Source organism: Nothoprocta perdicaria, unplaced genomic scaffold (genome assembly GCF_003342845.1).
Source record: "Nothoprocta perdicaria isolate Ctin4 unplaced genomic scaffold, notPer1 scaffold_543, whole genome shotgun sequence".
NCBI classification, from domain to species: Eukaryota; Metazoa; Chordata; class Aves; order Tinamiformes; family Tinamidae; genus Nothoprocta; species Nothoprocta perdicaria.
In genome coordinates this window covers 56080-71812 of record NW_020455803.1, presented here as the reverse complement: position 1 = coordinate 71812, position 15733 = coordinate 56080, and the positions used below count along the sequence as shown (strand labels likewise).

The following is a 15733-nucleotide window of genomic DNA, read 5'->3' as shown; positions in this document are numbered from 1 at the left end:
GGGCGCCCCGCGGAGCCCACGGGGCCGAGCGCCGCCGCCGGGGGACGGACGTCCACGCTCAATCTCAGGTCTTCACTTTGAAAAACACACACAAAAAAAACACGGGAAAAAGTAACCCCGCGAGGCGGAAGCGCTCGGAGGGAGAGATTTCCACTGTGTGGAGCCCCCGCGGGCGCTGCCAGCCCCRGGGCTGCCCGCTGTGCCCGCAGGGCCGCTTCGTGCTCCGGCTCCTTGTCCGTCCAGCCACCGGGGGCCTCGCGGGGCAGCGGCTGCAGCACCAGGAGCCTTCTCCGCTCAGGCAGAGCGCGTCACCYTCCTCTTCCTCACCCTCCGTGAACCCATCCTGCCTGGAGCCCCGAGTGGAGAAAGGAGCCCGACGCTCCGTGCACGGGGCTGGAGCGGAGGAGGCGGCAGCAGCCACGGGCTGGATCCCCCCGGGACGCTTCAAACGAGCCCCGTCGCCCGCGCTGGAGTGTCGCGCCGGGAGCCGCCGCTCCCGCTCCTCCCTGCCCGGTGCTTCCCGCCGCCAGCGGCTCCGGCAATGTCTTGGCGCTCTGGGGCTGGAGTTTGTTGCCTTTGGCGCAGGCTCCGCGGAGAGCAGCGAGACACGAGTGTTTTCGAAAGCGCCGAAGCCGCCGCGCTGCTCGTCCCGTGTCGCCTGGCGCTGTTGGCGCCTGTGTGTGAAGTCACTGTGCTCCTCCAGCCGTCCTGCCGTCTTCTCCTCTTTAACTCGTTTGCTTCCACGAAACAGAAACACTGGATGTGGGGGGCTTGGAGGCAGGGCTGGCTCAGCCTCCTGCACGGGAGTTTCCATGCACGGCTCCACTCGCTGCCTCCGACCAGAGCTGTACTCCTTGTGCCCGGCACCGGGAGCTGTGGAGCAAAGGAGCAGCAGGAATATCCCCGCCGGAGGTTTTTCTTCCTGCCACTGCCTCGGCGGCAACCCAAAGCCTCCTCTTCGCCTTGCTGCTGCGCCCTGTGTGCCTAGAGATCCCCCGGCGCCGCGCGGGGAAGAGGCTCCCGCCGCGCTCTGCCAGGAGGGCACGGAAAGGAGGGAATGGTCTCAGTGCTGCGGATGCGCCTAGGATGCAGAGCGCGTSGCGTGTGAGCTGCGGCGGTGCCCGAGGAGCAACGGCAGCAGCAGGGACCTGCCCGCCGGCTCCTCCTTGCCCCTGCTTGGTGGACATGGAAGGGGAGCGCCTGTCTGCATGGAGCCTGGCAACGCGACGGGGATCACAGCCATTTGGGCACGGTGCCTGCTTCCATGCGCTGTTGTTGGAGGGGCCGCTGTCGGAGCCCCCGCCGGGCCGAGCAGATGTCGCGCTGGCTGTGGTGCTGCTCGGCYGGGCCCGTCCCGTCCCGTCCCTTCCTGCCGCACGGGCCACGGTCCCGGGCCTTGCAGCCCCCGCACTGGAAAACCTGCAGCCCCCAGCCCAGGCCCTGCTCCTTGCAGCCCGTGCCCGGCACCCCGGGCAGCACCCGGTCCCGGTGGGCTCCCGGTGGGCTCCCGGTGCTGCACACACACCCTGCGCACTCCGCTCCGCCCTCGGGCCCTGCTCCGGSCCCCCTCGCACCTTGCACCCTCCTGTCTCCTCGCGCCCCCGTCACCCCCCGCCGCCGGCGGCCGTTCAGCACCGCGGACAGCGGCAGCCGCCGCTGCGGGCGGCCCCGGCCCCGGCCCCGCTCCCGGTCCCGATCCCGGCCCCGCTCCCAGCCCCGCTCCTGCTCCCGGCCCCGCTCCCGGTCACGCTCCCGGTCCCGTTCACGATCCCGGTCCCGGCCCCGCTCCCGGCCCCGCTCCCGGCCCCGTTCCCGGTCCCGGCCCCGTTCCCGGTCCCGGCCGCGCTCCCGATCCCGATCCTGGTCCCGATCCCGGTCCCAGCCCCGCTCCCGGCCCCGCTCCCGACCCCGCTCCTGCTCCCGATCCCGGCCCCGCTCCCCTTCCCAGTCCCAGCCCCGATTCCTCTCCCGGTCCCGGTCCCGCTCCCGGTGCCTCTGCGGGAACGCTGCTCCCGCTCCGACCCCGCGGGCCCCCCGCTCTCCGCAGCAGCGCCGCGTCCTTCGGCGGCCCTTGGGAGCCCGCGCCGGCGGAATCGCCCTGGGCGGGAGCGGAGCAAAAGCACAAGAGCGGCCGCCYGGTTGGGAGCCCGTTGGGCAACGGGAGGAAGGGGAAAAGAAGCCACTGGCGTCTGCTCCGCCGCAGCCACGGGGATGGAYCCCCCGGCTCCCACGGGACCCGTCTCGCTCCCACCAGGCTCGGTTTGGGCGTGGGCTCGGCTTTTGTTCCACCAACCTCTTCCCCGCGCGGCCTGCAAGGAGACGTCCTACAAGCAGAAGACCAGAAAAAAAAAAAAAAAGGAAAAAAAGGAAAAGCAAGAAAAAAAAAAGCAACGTCCTCTTTGCAAACTCACAGAACTGGGGTGTTTCCACCCAGATTCAGAGCAATGAGCTTCACCGTGGGTTTGCATCTCGCCTCTGTACTGCTCGCTTCTTTTTTTAATAATAGGGGAAAGCATAATAGTTTATTTTAACTATGAAATATATTGCTATATTATAAAGGATATTGTAACTTTCAATTATGTTTTTGTATCAAACTGAGCTTGGCAGCGGGCAGCGATGCCAGCCTGCTGCCAAAATGCCTGTTTCTGAGTACAGGCGCTGCTCCGCGGGAGGACCGAGGCGAGGGTTAGCAGACGGGAGGCTTTGGAATTCATCTGGAAAGACTCTCAGTCCTTTGATTCCTTGGGTATTGATTTACGCTGCTTGGAAGCTGCCTTTGACGGCTCTAGCGTTGGTGCGTCCTGGTGCATCAGCGACTCGCTGTGAACGGTGCCCGCCGTGTCCCCGGGGCCACAGCAGGTCCCCTGGAAGCCATCTGCTCCCCGGCCACCTCCGCTCCCCACCGGTGGGATCCGGCTGCCAACTCCGGAGCCCTGGAATTGCTGCTCGGCCAATGTTTGCCCGTTGGGCTGATGGCTTCAGGGGAAGCAGCGGTGCCGGGGGGCTCCTCCTCACCCCCGAGTGCTTTGCAGGGATTTGGGTAGGGAATAAYCCACCGTGGCACGGGTGGGACCCCAGCAGGCTCCCACCGAGGGCTCCCTCATCCTAGGAAAGTGAGTGCCAGCATGGGACCAATTCCCGCCGCTCCCTTCCCCTCGTCCGGACGGGAATGGCGATCGCTGCCGCCACCAGCAACACGCCCCTCACCGGAGCTCTGCCTGCAGCCCCAGGAGCAGCTCGATCCTGCCGGGATGGCTGCATCCCGGGATGGAGGCGGGAAGCTGCCTCCGGAGGGAGGGCTCCGCTCCGGCGGCAGCTCCCCGGGAGCCACCAGGGGAATGGAAAGCCGCACTCCAACACCAGCCATTCCCGCGGGATGAGCTGCCTCCCCGCCGGGAGCTCTTCCCGGCGCTGCTCCCGGTGCTGCCCATCTCCCCAGGTGTCCGTCCCGCCGGGGTGCCCACGGGTGGCACCGCGCGGCAGGCAGGGAGCGGGAACGTGGCCATAACCCGCCCTGTACCCAGAAACAGGCATGTTTTAAACTATGGCTTTAACCTGTTCACTGTAAAAAGTGCCTTGGACTTTAACCGGAGAGGTCGATATCTCGGAGTATTTACCCGTGCGGGTGTGTAAGTGCGCAAGTTACACACTCACAAGTCTATGGTATCCGCGTCCGTATATAAACGCTTCAGACCCTCGTTGTGCCGGTCTCCGCAGCTCTGTTCTTCCCGCGGGGAGCGTCGCGGCCGGGACGGAGGGATTTGGCCCCGGGTGGCACGGCCCAAATGCCGTAGGGAAAGCGGGTGCGTCAGGACCCCCCCTCCCCGGCCTCTTCCCGGCCTCCGGTTGTGCTAATGGAAAAGCTGGCTGCATTGCAAAGGGATAAAAGCTGAGGAACCGGTGGGGACGTGCCGGGGAGGAGGAGGGAAGGTCGGCGCTTGGATATCCGTGCTTGGATAACGGCCGGGGCGTTGGCACCGGGAAAAGCGCCACGTTATCCCGCCGCAGGGCCCCGGGGAGGCGCCCGCTCCAAACCTCCCCCTGAGCGCGTTGGGTTCTGCTTTAATTAAAGAGGAATCAAYTAGGCCGCGAGATATTCGGCCAACTGGTGCTTCTGACTATTTATTCCCCTCCTCCTCCTCCTTTTTTCTCCATGCGCTGCCTCCGGGGAGGGCGAGGGAGAAACAAGACGCGTTGTTGCAGCTTCTTATTTCTTTTAGATTAAAAAAAAAAGAAATGCGGTTTGGGAGGAAAATGTGCCTGGTTTGAGGGACAAAAACGGGGCCCATCCCTGCGAGGGATTAATTAATTAAAAAGTCAGCGCCCTAAATGTGCTCCGCGAGGGCCCTGCCGCGTTCCGTGCGGGGTTTATGGCTGGAATAAGAATATTTAGGGATGGGGGGTGGTCCTGACGGGCCCCCCCTCCGCCGCCCTTGGCCGGGAGCGGGGAGGTGGGAGCCGCAGCCCGGGTCGATGCCGGGCGGGCGGCAGCGCCGCTTCGGTCACCGATCCGCGGGGCGCGAGTGGCGTCGCCCTGGAAACGGGTCGGGAATGCAGCCCGTTTTTCCGTAAATCAAAGCGGGAATGAGCAAGGACACGTCGTCCTTGATCGTGACACGTCGCAGATCGTGACTTTAAATATGAGCCCGACTCGGTGACAACGCGTTGGGGCCGCGGAGCTAGGACGGAAAAGGCGGGGGTTGGGGGCGCGGCCGCTGCAGAGCGAAATGCCGCTTTTTCCCCCCAAAAGGGCCTTTTGCAGCTCTCCCAGCAGCGCCATCGGCCGGGGCGGGTGCTCGCTCCCCCCCCCCCCCCCCCGGGAACGGGCGGGCGGCGGTTGCGGCGCGGGGGGGGCCGCGCTGCTGCAAACGGCCCCTTCCGACGGCGCCGTCGGGGCGCGGGACGGGCACGGCGCGGAGGCTGCCCTTCTCAAAGATGGCCGCCGGCGCTTCGCTGAGGGGGCGTGGCGCGCGGGCACAGTGGCGTCATCGGGCTGCGCCGCGGGCGGGCCGGGAGCCGCGGCCCGTGGGTGAGGAGGGGGCCCGGGGCGGCGGTACCGGGACCGGCGGGGGGCGGCGGGAGCCCCGGAGGGGCGGGGGAGGGGGCGGGCGAGGCGCCGTCGGGCGGGTCGCTCTGGCGGCCGCGCGGGCCGCGGGGCCTCGTGCGCGGGGCTCCGGGCCCGGTCCCGCCGGCTCGGTCCCGGAGCTGGCGGCCAGGCCGCCCCCCACCGGCCTCCCTTCCCCGGGGCCGCCCGCGGGCGGAGCCTCCGCCGGGCCCCGCGGGAAGCGAAACCGAAACCGCGCCCGCAGCCATCTTGCCCCCGCCCCCGTTTTGGGGCTAAATCGGTCRTTTCGGGCGCAGCTTTAGGGCACCCCCGAGGTAAGCGCACCCCGAGGCCCCCTCCTGTTCCCCCCCGGCTAAGCGCCGGTTCTGCCCCCTCCACGCCGGGGGTGACGCTCCGCTCGGCTCCCGTTAATCTCCCCGGGACGAGCGGCCTCGAGCGGCTCCCCGCGAAGGGCAGGATTCCCGCTGATCCCGCTGATCCCCGTTTCCTTGCGCTTGCCGCAAGGCCGGGACACCCCTCGAGATGACCGCTTGCTTTTCCAAAGGAAAATCCGCTTATTGAGCGGCTGCGTGAGCGCCGGGCGGCGCGGCCGGAGGAGTCGGGTGTCCGGGCACGGCTCCCGCGTCGTCCCCCCGCGCGCCCCGATCCGGTTTCCCCGGCCCTCCTCGCGTTACGTCCCCCGTCCTGCGAGCCTTTGCAGGTCACGCGCTGCCGCCCGGGGCGCCTCCCTCCCATAACCCCCCAATTCCCGTCTTGTGCCCGTCTCCAGCAGGCCTGGCCTCGGGAGGCGAGCGGCCGGACCCCCCCTCGCTCCCGGCGGGGCGCTATGAGCAGAGGCGGCGGCCGAGGAAGGGGTTCGCACGCCGCCCGCGCGCGACGCGGCCTCCCCGGCGCCCCGCTCCGACCGGCACCCGGCAGGGAGGCCTTCCTGAGCCAGCAGCGGCACTTCCTCACGGGCCAGGCGGCCCCGGCCGCCCTCCCGCCGCCGTGGGGACAGAGGACGGCGCCGCCGGCGGCCCCGGCGCCCGCGGGGAGGTGGCAGCTCGGCCGCAGCCCCCCGGCATGGCCTAAAGCCGGCGCCGAAGCCGAAGGGCCCTCCGACAGCATCAGGCTGAACCTGCAGAGACTGTCCCTGGGCGGGCGCAGCTTCGAGCAGGAGGTGCTGGCCGTCTTCAGGCAGCTGGGGCAGGGCAGGGCTTGCACCGTGTACGACCTCGCGCGGAGGCTTAAAACGCACAAGAAGGAGGTGAACCGGGCGCTCTACAAGCTGCTCCGGGACGGCGAGCTGCACAAGGGCGAGGAGACGCCGCCGCTGTGGAAGATTCCTGGCCCCGCTGCCGAGAGGGAAAGAAGCCCCCCTGGCTGCAGGGTTTGCCGCCCACATCCCGCCTCGGAGATCACAGAAGAAAGCCGGGCAGGTGCCTCCAGGAACGTTGCCGGCATGGCCGAGACCAAGGAGAAGATCTGCAACTATTTGTTCAGCGTGGCGGAGGCGACGGCGCTCAGCCTGGCCAAGAACATCGGCTTCTCGCGGGCCAAAGATGTGAATGCCTTCCTGAGCGCCCTGGAAAAGCTGGGAGACGTCCGCAAGGAGAACACGAGCCCGCCRCGATGGTCTCTCACAGCCAGGAAGCGCGAGCGGATGCAGATGAGGCTGAAGGCCGGCGCGGCCACAGCAGGTCCCGCGTCCCAGCCGGCTTTTCCGCCTCCCTCTCTTCCTCCGGAGCCTCCGGAGAGGACGGTCGCTTCGCCGGCAGTGACAGCATYAGAAGAAGAAAGAAGGGAAAACGGGCGCTGGCCACAGGGGCGAACGGATCGCGGCGATGCCAGCGACGTGGAAGCGGCTGTGCCAGACAGCAAGTCCGGGTTCTCCAGCTTCACGAACTACAATAGCTCCGAAAATGGCAAGTGGGCCACGGATGACATCCCGGACAACCTGAACTCGATGAGCCGGCAGCCTGACGGGTCAGGAGGTGTCGGGACCGCTCCCGCTTCCCCCGGCCACGTCGCCCGCTCGGAAGCCGCTTTGCCCGGYACGAGCCTAGGGAAGCTGCTCGCTTGTCAGGAGAAGAACCCGGTGAGCGGCCTCACCGAGTATTCCCAGTACACCTACCAGCACTGTGAGTTTGCCATGCTGGAGCAGAGCGGGCCCTCCCATGAGCCACGGTAAGAAAAGGCTGGGAATTTGCCGAGCTCTCTCTCGGCTCCAACTGCCTTCCAGTAACTTCATCCACTCAGCCTTGTCTCCACGGGACCCACTCATTAGTGATTGCCTTGTTGTGGGATAATATATATATCTATAGATCTGTCTCTATATATATATTTTTTTGGTCTGTTTACTTGCAACTTCCTTTTGACTCCAGGAATTGCTGCTGTGAGGAGTGGGATATAAATAAATTGCCCGGTCAGGTGCTGGAGACCCTGTCCCTAGCAGCAGTGGATCGTTCCTCACAACTTTCTGCCTCTATGTCCCCGTTCGCAGGGCTCAGACTGCAGCCCCTGCGGCCCCCGTGTGTATCGTGGCACGTGGGGGTCTCTGGAGGCCTCCCTGCGCCAAAGAGCGGCTCTTCCCAAGCGCCAGGGAGCTGGTGAAAGGCACCATATGTGCTGCGATGGAGTACGTCAATAGAGCCGCTAGACGGGAAAATTGGCCTCGTTTCCACAGGCAGCATCCCAGGCTTTTCTTGTGAGGAGAGATCCGAGTGGATTTCCTTGCGAGTTWGCTGCTGCTTCTCGCTTGAACTCCAAGGCCGCTTCCTCTGGGCACGTCCTGCTCCTCATTAACCTGTCTTGGTGTCTCTCTCCTTTCCAAGGTTTAAGTTCCAGGCCGTGATTAACGGGCGCCGATTCCCGCCGGCAGAAGCAGGTAGCAAAAAGCAGGCAAAGCAGGAGGCAGCTGCTAAYGCCATGAGGATCCTGATGAACGAAGCCGAGGATGGGAAACCCAGTAGGATTAAATGTGAAGAGGAATTTCCCTCGGATAGTTCTGCTTCTGAGCTGGTAGGTCTTCTAGTCCTCATTTCTGTGCTTGATCACCTGGAGTTGAGTCTCAGCATGGATTCGTTCATCTTTTTGGTGTAGCCCTCGAACCCGGAGCCAGAGCCACCGTCTGCACCAGCTCAACTGAACCTGCTTCCCGGGAAGAACCCCGTCAGCGTAATAATGGAATATGGACAAAAATCAGGGAACATAATTGAATTCCAGCTGCTCTCTCAGGAAGGCCCACCGCATGACCCTAAGTATGGCAAATTGATGTGAACTTTGGGGAGGATAGAAGCCCTGTCTTTAATAGCCCCTCTTTAGCACACTGTTTGCATTCCTGTTCCTTGTCCTGCCCTTGCTGACTGTGCCTTTTATCCAGAAAATCTGGGCATGGCTTTTTCAGCACGTTGGTTTCCCAAGAGGGATCAAAAGTAGTGCCCTTTCTTGGAGAGGCCCTTTGTCCTTCTGCAAAACCAGGACCAGATCCTAGTCCTGCGTCCAACGTGATAAGTTTAATYGGAATTTTGCACTGTTCAGGGCCATGCTGGTAGCGTTAAACTGGAGAAAACCCAGAAGGGCCCAGCTTGAACTGAGAGAAGGTGATAATAAACAGCCCGAGGCATCTGTGCTTAATGTTCTTCATGTACTGTGATGTCCTGTCAGGTTCAGCTTCTGTGTGAAAATGGGTGACCAGATTTTCCCTGCTGTGGTAGGCAACAGCAAGAAGGGAGCCAAGCAGATGGCGGCAGAAGTTGCTGTGAAGATCCTTTCAGGAGAGTCAGGAGCCCATGTCCTGTCCGAACAGGTAAGGAGAGCTTTTTGTGACATCCACCCGTATTCTTTCCCTCTTTATTTTGCATTCTCATGGATGTAACCCAACGTCATGCGCTGCGCAGTGTTTAACAGCCTTCTCTCTAACTGTGCCCTGGCCTGCCAAGGAGTCCCATGGTGAGCAGTCCGTGGAGAGCTGTGGAGCACAGATCGCCGTTCCAGATGAATCCAGGGCGGCGAGGGCGAAGGGCCTTGGGGAGCTCATCAAGTACCTTAATGTCAATCCCGTCAGTGGCCTGCTGGAATATGCCCGCACCAACGGGTTTGCTGCAGAGTTCCAGCTCATAGACCAGTCCGGACCTCCCCACGACCCAAAGTAAGCAGCTGCCTTTGTTTGTGGTTTGCGCTTTCCTTTTGTTTTGCCCTAAAAAAAGGGCAAGTTTGTGCAGAAAATCACCACCCYGTGATGCAGTTAGAGGTGGACGCAGGCTGCTGCTTCCATCAAACCTTATGCCCGGATAATTTTGAGCTCCTTTCACCGAGAGACTTTAAAAAACAAGCCAAAATCCCCACGCTCCTGAATTTCCCAGCGCTGCAACGCTCTTTCCATAGGTTCGTGTACCAGGCGAAGGTTGGAGGACGTTGGTTCCCTGCCGTAACCGCGCACAGCAAGAAGCAGGGCAAGCAGGAGGCGGCGGATGCGGCGCTACGCGTGCTCATCGGGGAGACGGAGAGGGCCGAGCGCATGGAGGGGGCAAACGTCGCAGAGGTAAATCTTCCTGCTATGGATGTGGGGCTGCTGCTGTAGCCCTTGCTCTTCTGTGCCCTTCAGGAACACGTCTGCAAGGTGAAACTGGGGGATTGTTGCTCTCTAGGGTGTGGGTAGGCTGGTGCTCTCCTGAAATGGGCCGGCTGTTTTCTCAGGGCCCTCATGTACTATTCCCTCCTCCTGGTGACCACTTTGAGGCTAATTTATCTTCCTATTATCAGTGACATCTTAGAATATGCCCCTGCAGGGAAGCAGGAACACGCGCTCTGCTCTTTTCTTTTGTGAATTCCCTTTCCAGATTCCCTGGTAGAGCTTTAAAAATTCTGTGTCAACCTGAAAAAAAGTGCATCAGCGCAGAGCGAAGTGCTGGTGCTGGCAGGGAGGCAGCCCCAAATCTAGCCTGCTTTGAGTCACCCTCGGAGCTCTGTGAGCCCTTAAAAGCTGCGGTCCGGGCTGTGCGGCCGAGGCTCTAAATAGCAGAGCCGTCTGGGAGGATGTGTCAGTCCGAGTGGCACTGGAAGAGGCCAGTGGCCGTTTGGGATGGGAACGCCTGGTGCTGCCTCCTCCCAGCCAGGCGAGGAATTCCTCGGGAGCTGGGAGGATTCCCGGGCTGAGCCTGGGGCAAAGGGGCGCCGCTGGTTCTGTTGGGCTTTGCAGTGGGGGTGCCGCGCTGGGGCTGTGGCAGCGTGTCCCTCCCGCAGCTCCCGGTGAGCGGCAGCACCCTGCACGATCAGCTCGCCATGCTGAGTCACCAGCGCCTCAACGCCCTCGCCGCCCGCGTGCCGCACGGGCTGCCCGGCAGGAAGATCCTGGCGGCCGTCGTCATGCGCCGCGGGAGCAAGGGCCTGGGAGTCGTCGTCAGCATCGGCACGGGTAGGGGCGCGTCTCCCGGCCTGGCTCGCACAGCCCCTCGCCAGCCGCATTCCCASTCGGCTCCGCTGGGAAGCGGCTGTTGGCAGGGCCCCCCTGGTGTCACGGGGATCTAGGGGTAGAGACAACAGTGAAAATGCCTTCGGCTATGCTGCTCTTCATCTCTGCTTACGTTGCTTTATCCTTCCTTGTGTCCTGTAGTAGAGGATCCCCTGCTTCCCCTCAGCTCTACCCACCTTAACACCCTTCTTAACACCCTTAACACCCTTCTTAAGTAGCTGCTGCTTCCCCCTGGGGCAGCGGGGTGAAAAGCACTGCCTTGCCTTGTGCCCGTGGCAGTTTAGATCTCTGCTGAGCCTGGACTAGTGTGTGCTCTTCAGTTCTGCAGTTGCTTGGATAGGGATGGTCTAGCAGCTGCTCAGGAATCAGGAAAGGAGGAGCTGGGGTAAGCTGAGGGCCTCCCTCTCTTGGTGGTGGCGTTTTCTGATGCTTGCCTTGTTCGCCAGGCAACCGCTGCGTGAAGGGGGAAGAGCTCAGCTTGAAAGGGGAGACGGTGAACGACTGTCACGCGGAAATCATTTCTCGACGAGGCTTCGTGAGGTGAGAGGAGCGGGAATCCCGAGGAGAGGGCTGCAGGAGGTGCTGCCCCCGTGCGCCGAGCCCTTCGGCGGGAGCGCGGCTRCGGCGGCCGCTCTGCCGCTCTCGCACTTCTGTTGCGCCCTGTGCTGGTAACTAGAAGGATGTTCTTTCTGATAAGAAAGACTTCTGCCTGAATGGTGCTTGAATTAGCGCCGGCTTGGAGGCTCGCCAAGAGCCCAGGGCCGCGGGKGATGTGCTGAAAATAAAGCATCGCTGGCCCGCGTGCGGAGCTCGGCTGCAGCGCGCGCGGAGCCAGGGTACAGCGCGGCCTGAAAGGCTGGGTGCCCCGCGCCAAGGGCCCCCGGCCCGGCCTGCTGCTGCGCGAGACGCGTCGTGCCCACGTGTCGATGAGCGCCGAGTCCTTTCTCATCGCCTGGGAAGGGCTTTCCTGAACCAGACCGCGTAGTTGTCACTTCTTTTTACACATTTAGCATCGCGCTTTTGTTGTGTGAAATGATCAGCTGTCATTAGACTAATTTCACTACTGTGCCCGCTCCTCTGGTTACAGCCTTTTTCTTACAGCCTTTGCTGCTGTCCTGCGCCCCCGGGAGGTATCGAGAGCCGCCCCGTAGCAAGCCCCTAACATCAGAGAACTGCAGTCTTCCTTCCTGGCTGCCTTGGCCCTAGATCCCGACAGTCGGAGCCCTCTGTCCCCCTGGGGTACACAGTTTGGAGACGAGGGAGGTCTTCCCCTCCCAGAGTGGCTCCTTGCTTGGGTCTCTGCCACGCTGAAGGTTTCCTGTGCTCCTTGACAGGCCTCGAGGGTTTTCTTTTCCCCTGCACCTGAAGAAAAAGGAGCCTTAAAAGAGCCAGTCATTGTAACCGGATCGCGGGGTTGTGCTAATAATACCCGTGCCTCCAGCCGCCCGTGTTTATSTTAGTGCCAACCTGGTGCTGACTAAAGGCGCTGGGTTCACAACCTCGAAGTCTCCTTCACGCTCGGATCGGGTGGGAAGGGGCAGCAGCCGGGCAGGCTCCTCGCTCCCTGCTTGTCCCTCTGCTCCCCACACAGATTTATTTGCCGTTGCCCATCCTCTGAACAGCAGCCAATCTGCTTTGCAACCTTTGAGGTTTTTTCGCCAAGAAATAAATGCTATTTATTGGCTTCCAAGCCGTCGTAGCTGTGAGTGCAGGCCGGGTGCCAGGACCAAAAGCTCCTGGGGGCTCTGCCTGTGCTCGGGTTGGGCTGCTCCGGGCCCAAAGCAGCCGGTTGTGATTCCAGGTTCCTGTACAGCGAGCTGATGAAGTACAACCCCTCGAGTCCCTCCTCTGTGGAAGAGAGCATTTTTGAGCCGGCAGGAGAGAAGCGCCTCAGAATAAAGAGCAGTGTCACCTTTCATCTCTATGTCAGGTTTGTGGCGGGTGCTGCACCCCAGCCTCGGGCCCTGCGATATTCCTGATATCCCTTTTGCTTTTCCTTGCCGACCTGGGGAGGTTTGCTTTGCAGCACAGCACCGTGTGGCGACGGGGCGCTCTTTGACAAGTCCTGCAGTGAGCAGGCGAGCAGCACGGGGGAAACGCAGCACCAGCCTCTCTTTGAGAACGCCAAGCAGGGCAAGCTGCGCACCAAGGTGGAGAACGGTCAGTRCCTCTGCTCCCTGCGCTGCGAGACGGCCCCTCGGCCTACGTGGTGCTAAAATGATCCCAGGACCTGGAACCTGGACTGGCCCCGGAGGCCTCTCTCTGCCCATTCCATCTAAAAGGCGTGCAAGCTGTTTCTTGCGCCCTACGTGATGGTGTTTGGGGGTTTATTTTGCTTCTGATGCTGCAGAAAAGCTTTCTCTCCCTCTCGTGCAGGGGAAGGCACCATCCCTGTGGAGTCGAGCGACATCGTGCCCACGTGGGATGGCATCCAGCACGGGGAGAGGCTGCGCACCATGTCCTGCAGTGACAAAATCTTGCGCTGGAACGTGCTCGGCTTGCAAGGGGCCTTGCTCTCGCATTTCCTAGAGCCCGTTTATCTCAGCTCCGTCACGCTCGGTACGAGAGCCGCAGCCTTTCCCGAGCTGCATCAGCTCTGCTCCGTGCAGCGAGGCTGTAGTAACAAATAACCTCCCTCCTCCTCCTCTCCTGTGGGGGCTGTGGGAGTGAGCCTGAAACGCTGCTCGTGGCAGAGCTGCGCTCTTGGAAGCAGAATGAGGCTCTGCATCTCATGCAGTGGATGGAGTGGGTGGGTTTTTTGCAAGGCTCCTGATTTTTGGGAGGCACATCTGATCTAGAGGGCGAGCCTAAAGGCGCCTGCGTGTGTCTCGGGTGCTGTGAAAGACAAAAGGAACGGGCAGAAACAGCGACTTTGCTGTTGCAGGGGAAAGGGGCTGCGCTTCTCCGGTGCCGTCCTGCCCCGTGCCAGGGCAGGCGCCTTCCCTGACGCCCTCCCGTCTGTGTCCGCAGGTTACCTGTACAGCCAGGGGCACTTGACACGAGCGATCTGCTGCCGCGTGGCGAGGCCCGGCACGGCGCTGGCGGCGAAGCTGCGGCCCCCGTATCGCATTAACCACCCCGAGGTACCGCGGCCCGGGCACCCCGGCCGGTTTCCGTCCCCTCTGCCAGCTCTGCCCGGGGGCTCGGCCTCCACCGAGGCGTTGGGTGGCAGTGTCACCTTGCAGGCACCTTGTCTGCGGGGTCACAAGTTGAAGGGCCACGGAACGTGTCACGTTTGTCAGATGCTCCAAAGGAGCCACGGTGCCCGTGACACTGTGAAGGCCCCGGGAGCTGGCAGGACAAGCGCCGGGTTGGGCCAGGGCAGCGGGACGGGTGGCAAGAACCCCTCTTTCTTCCCCTGCTCTGCTGCTGCAGGTTGGCAGAGTCAGCGTGTACGACTCCGCCAGGCAGACGGGCAAGACCAAGGAGTCTTCGCTGAACTGGTGTCTCGCTGATGAAGGCAAAGTGGAAGTCCTGGACGGCACAAAAGGCAAAGTAGAGGGGTAAGGAGAGCCCTTGCCGACGCCGCGCTTTCCGTGGACGGGCCGGCCTGGGGCTGCCGCGCTGTCCTGCGCCACGGGGAGCGTTGGAGAGAGCAGCGCTCGACTCGAGTGGGCGCTCATGGAGCAGAGCAAAGCGCCGCGCGCCCCTTYCTCCGTCCTGCCCCTTCCTCACCGCCTTGTCTCGCTCCTCAGCCCCAAGCTGGAGCTGTCCCGCGTGTGCAAGAGGAAAATGTTCGCCCTGTTCCAGCAGCTGTGTGCCARGACGGGCCGCGGGGAGCTGCGGCGGCTGCCCGTCTACGCCGAGGCCAAGGAGGCCGCCGCCGCCTACCAGGAGGCCAAGCGCAGCTTCTTCCAGGCGCTCGGCGAGCTGGGCTACGGCACCTGGATCCGCAAGCCCCCCGAGGAGGACAGTTTCTCGGGTTCGCTCGCATAGCGCGGCCGCCCATGCGCATCTCGGCGCCCTTCTCCCGCCTCCGGCTGCGGAGGCAGTGGTTTTGCCCTGGCGGAGGCTGGAGCAGTTGCAGGGAGACCTTTCCCTTTTTAAGACTCGCATGGAAATCGTTTTGTCTCCTCTSTTTTTTAAAGCTAGAGCAGGCTCGGTTGCCTCTTGCTTTTCTGTTCCCTCTTCCCCCCTTTTAAAGAAGGCACAAGAAGCCCGAGGGGGCTCCGGGCCTGCGAACCGAGCCGCTTTGGGCRGGTTTGGAGGCAGTTTCTGCTGCGCGGGAGCCCCGGGCGGCGCAGCCGGCGGCACYGGCCTCACCCTCCACCTCGATAAAGCGTTTTCTGTGTTACGAGAGGGCTCTGGCCTCTGTTGAATTCCCGCGGCAGGGAAGGAGGGCCGGCCTGGCAGCGGGGGAGGCTCCCGCGCGCTGCAGAYGTAGCTGCAACATGAAGCTCTGGCCACGGCCCCTTCTCCTTCCCTCGCCCTCTCCGGGGTTAATGCACCAGCAGCACCGGTGGGTGCTGGACCACGCCGGCCCCCGGGGCTGCAGCTGCCCCCCTCTCCTCTCCTGCCACCCCCATACAGCGTATTTACGGAAAAACACCCGCTTTGGAGCAGCCCCCCGGCCCGTTGCTGCTGTGGGGCCAGAGCCGCTGCAGCTCCGAGGGGCCCTCACTGGGCCCCAAGAAGAGGGGCCCCCGGGGCTGCTGCCCCCCAAGGAGGGGAGGCCTGGGGGTCCGGGGCCCCCCGGGATGTGGGAAGGAGGCCGGCGAGGCCGCCCGGCCTCCCCTGGCGCTTCCGCTCTTCCCGGGCCCGGGGCAGCCCCGGGAGCGGCGGGCGAGGGCCGCAATGAGCCGAGCGGGACGCGGTCGCCTCCGGGGTGCTGTTTATTGGGGTGCGGGGGCCGGCGGCGGGGGCTACTTGGCCGTGGGGGTGCCCGGGCCCAGCGGCAGCAGGGAGTTGGTGGCGTAGTTCTGGAAGAGCGGCTGCAGGAACATGCCCACGGTGCCGAAGACGCACACGAAGACGAAGATCCACAGGAAGAGGCGGTCGATGACCATGGCCACGTACTTCCAATCCTCGCTGACCTGCGGGGCCGGCMCCGGCGCGGCGCTGAGCCCCGGCGCGCTCGTGCCGCCCGCCCGCCCCGCGCACCTTCCCCGACTCACGCTCTGGTCGTCGTCCTCGCTGCGCATGTGGTCGGCGATGAAGCGCACGCCGTCCACGGCCTCCTCCAAGCCGCAGCAGCAGCAGCGCGGGGCGCCGAGGCC

The 15733-nt window shown here is 63.5% G+C and overlaps 2 protein-coding genes across 2 annotated transcripts in view; one reads left to right on the top strand and one right to left on the bottom strand.

The window, feature by feature from the left end:
- The first annotated feature begins 6237 nt into the window (after nucleotides 1–6237).
- ADAR (adenosine deaminase, RNA specific) lies at nucleotides 6238–14740 on the top strand. Its single transcript, XM_026048499.1, has 14 exons — nucleotides 6238–7231; nucleotides 7879–8065; nucleotides 8147–8304; nucleotides 8711–8852; nucleotides 8986–9194; nucleotides 9431–9587; nucleotides 10289–10460; nucleotides 10964–11057; nucleotides 12319–12447; nucleotides 12544–12677; nucleotides 12894–13076; nucleotides 13488–13600; nucleotides 13893–14020; nucleotides 14213–14740. The coding sequence occupies exons 1-14, from the start codon at nucleotides 6507–6509 to the stop codon at nucleotides 14451–14453; spliced, it is 2772 nt and encodes a 923-aa protein (XP_025904284.1). The 5' UTR covers nucleotides 6238–6506; the 3' UTR covers nucleotides 14454–14740.
- A 639-nt stretch (nucleotides 14741–15379) lies between these two features.
- The window catches only part of CHRNB2 (cholinergic receptor nicotinic beta 2 subunit), a 1754-nt gene continuing 1400 nt past the window's right edge, over nucleotides 15380–15733 (bottom strand). Inside the window, exons 4-5 of the mRNA XM_026048485.1 lie at nucleotides 15632–15728; nucleotides 15380–15550 (exon numbers count right to left, since the gene is read on the bottom strand). Of these exons, the coding sequence (XP_025904270.1) occupies nucleotides 15380–15550; nucleotides 15632–15728 (268 nt within the window). The remainder of the gene's footprint in view (nucleotides 15551–15631; nucleotides 15729–15733) is intronic.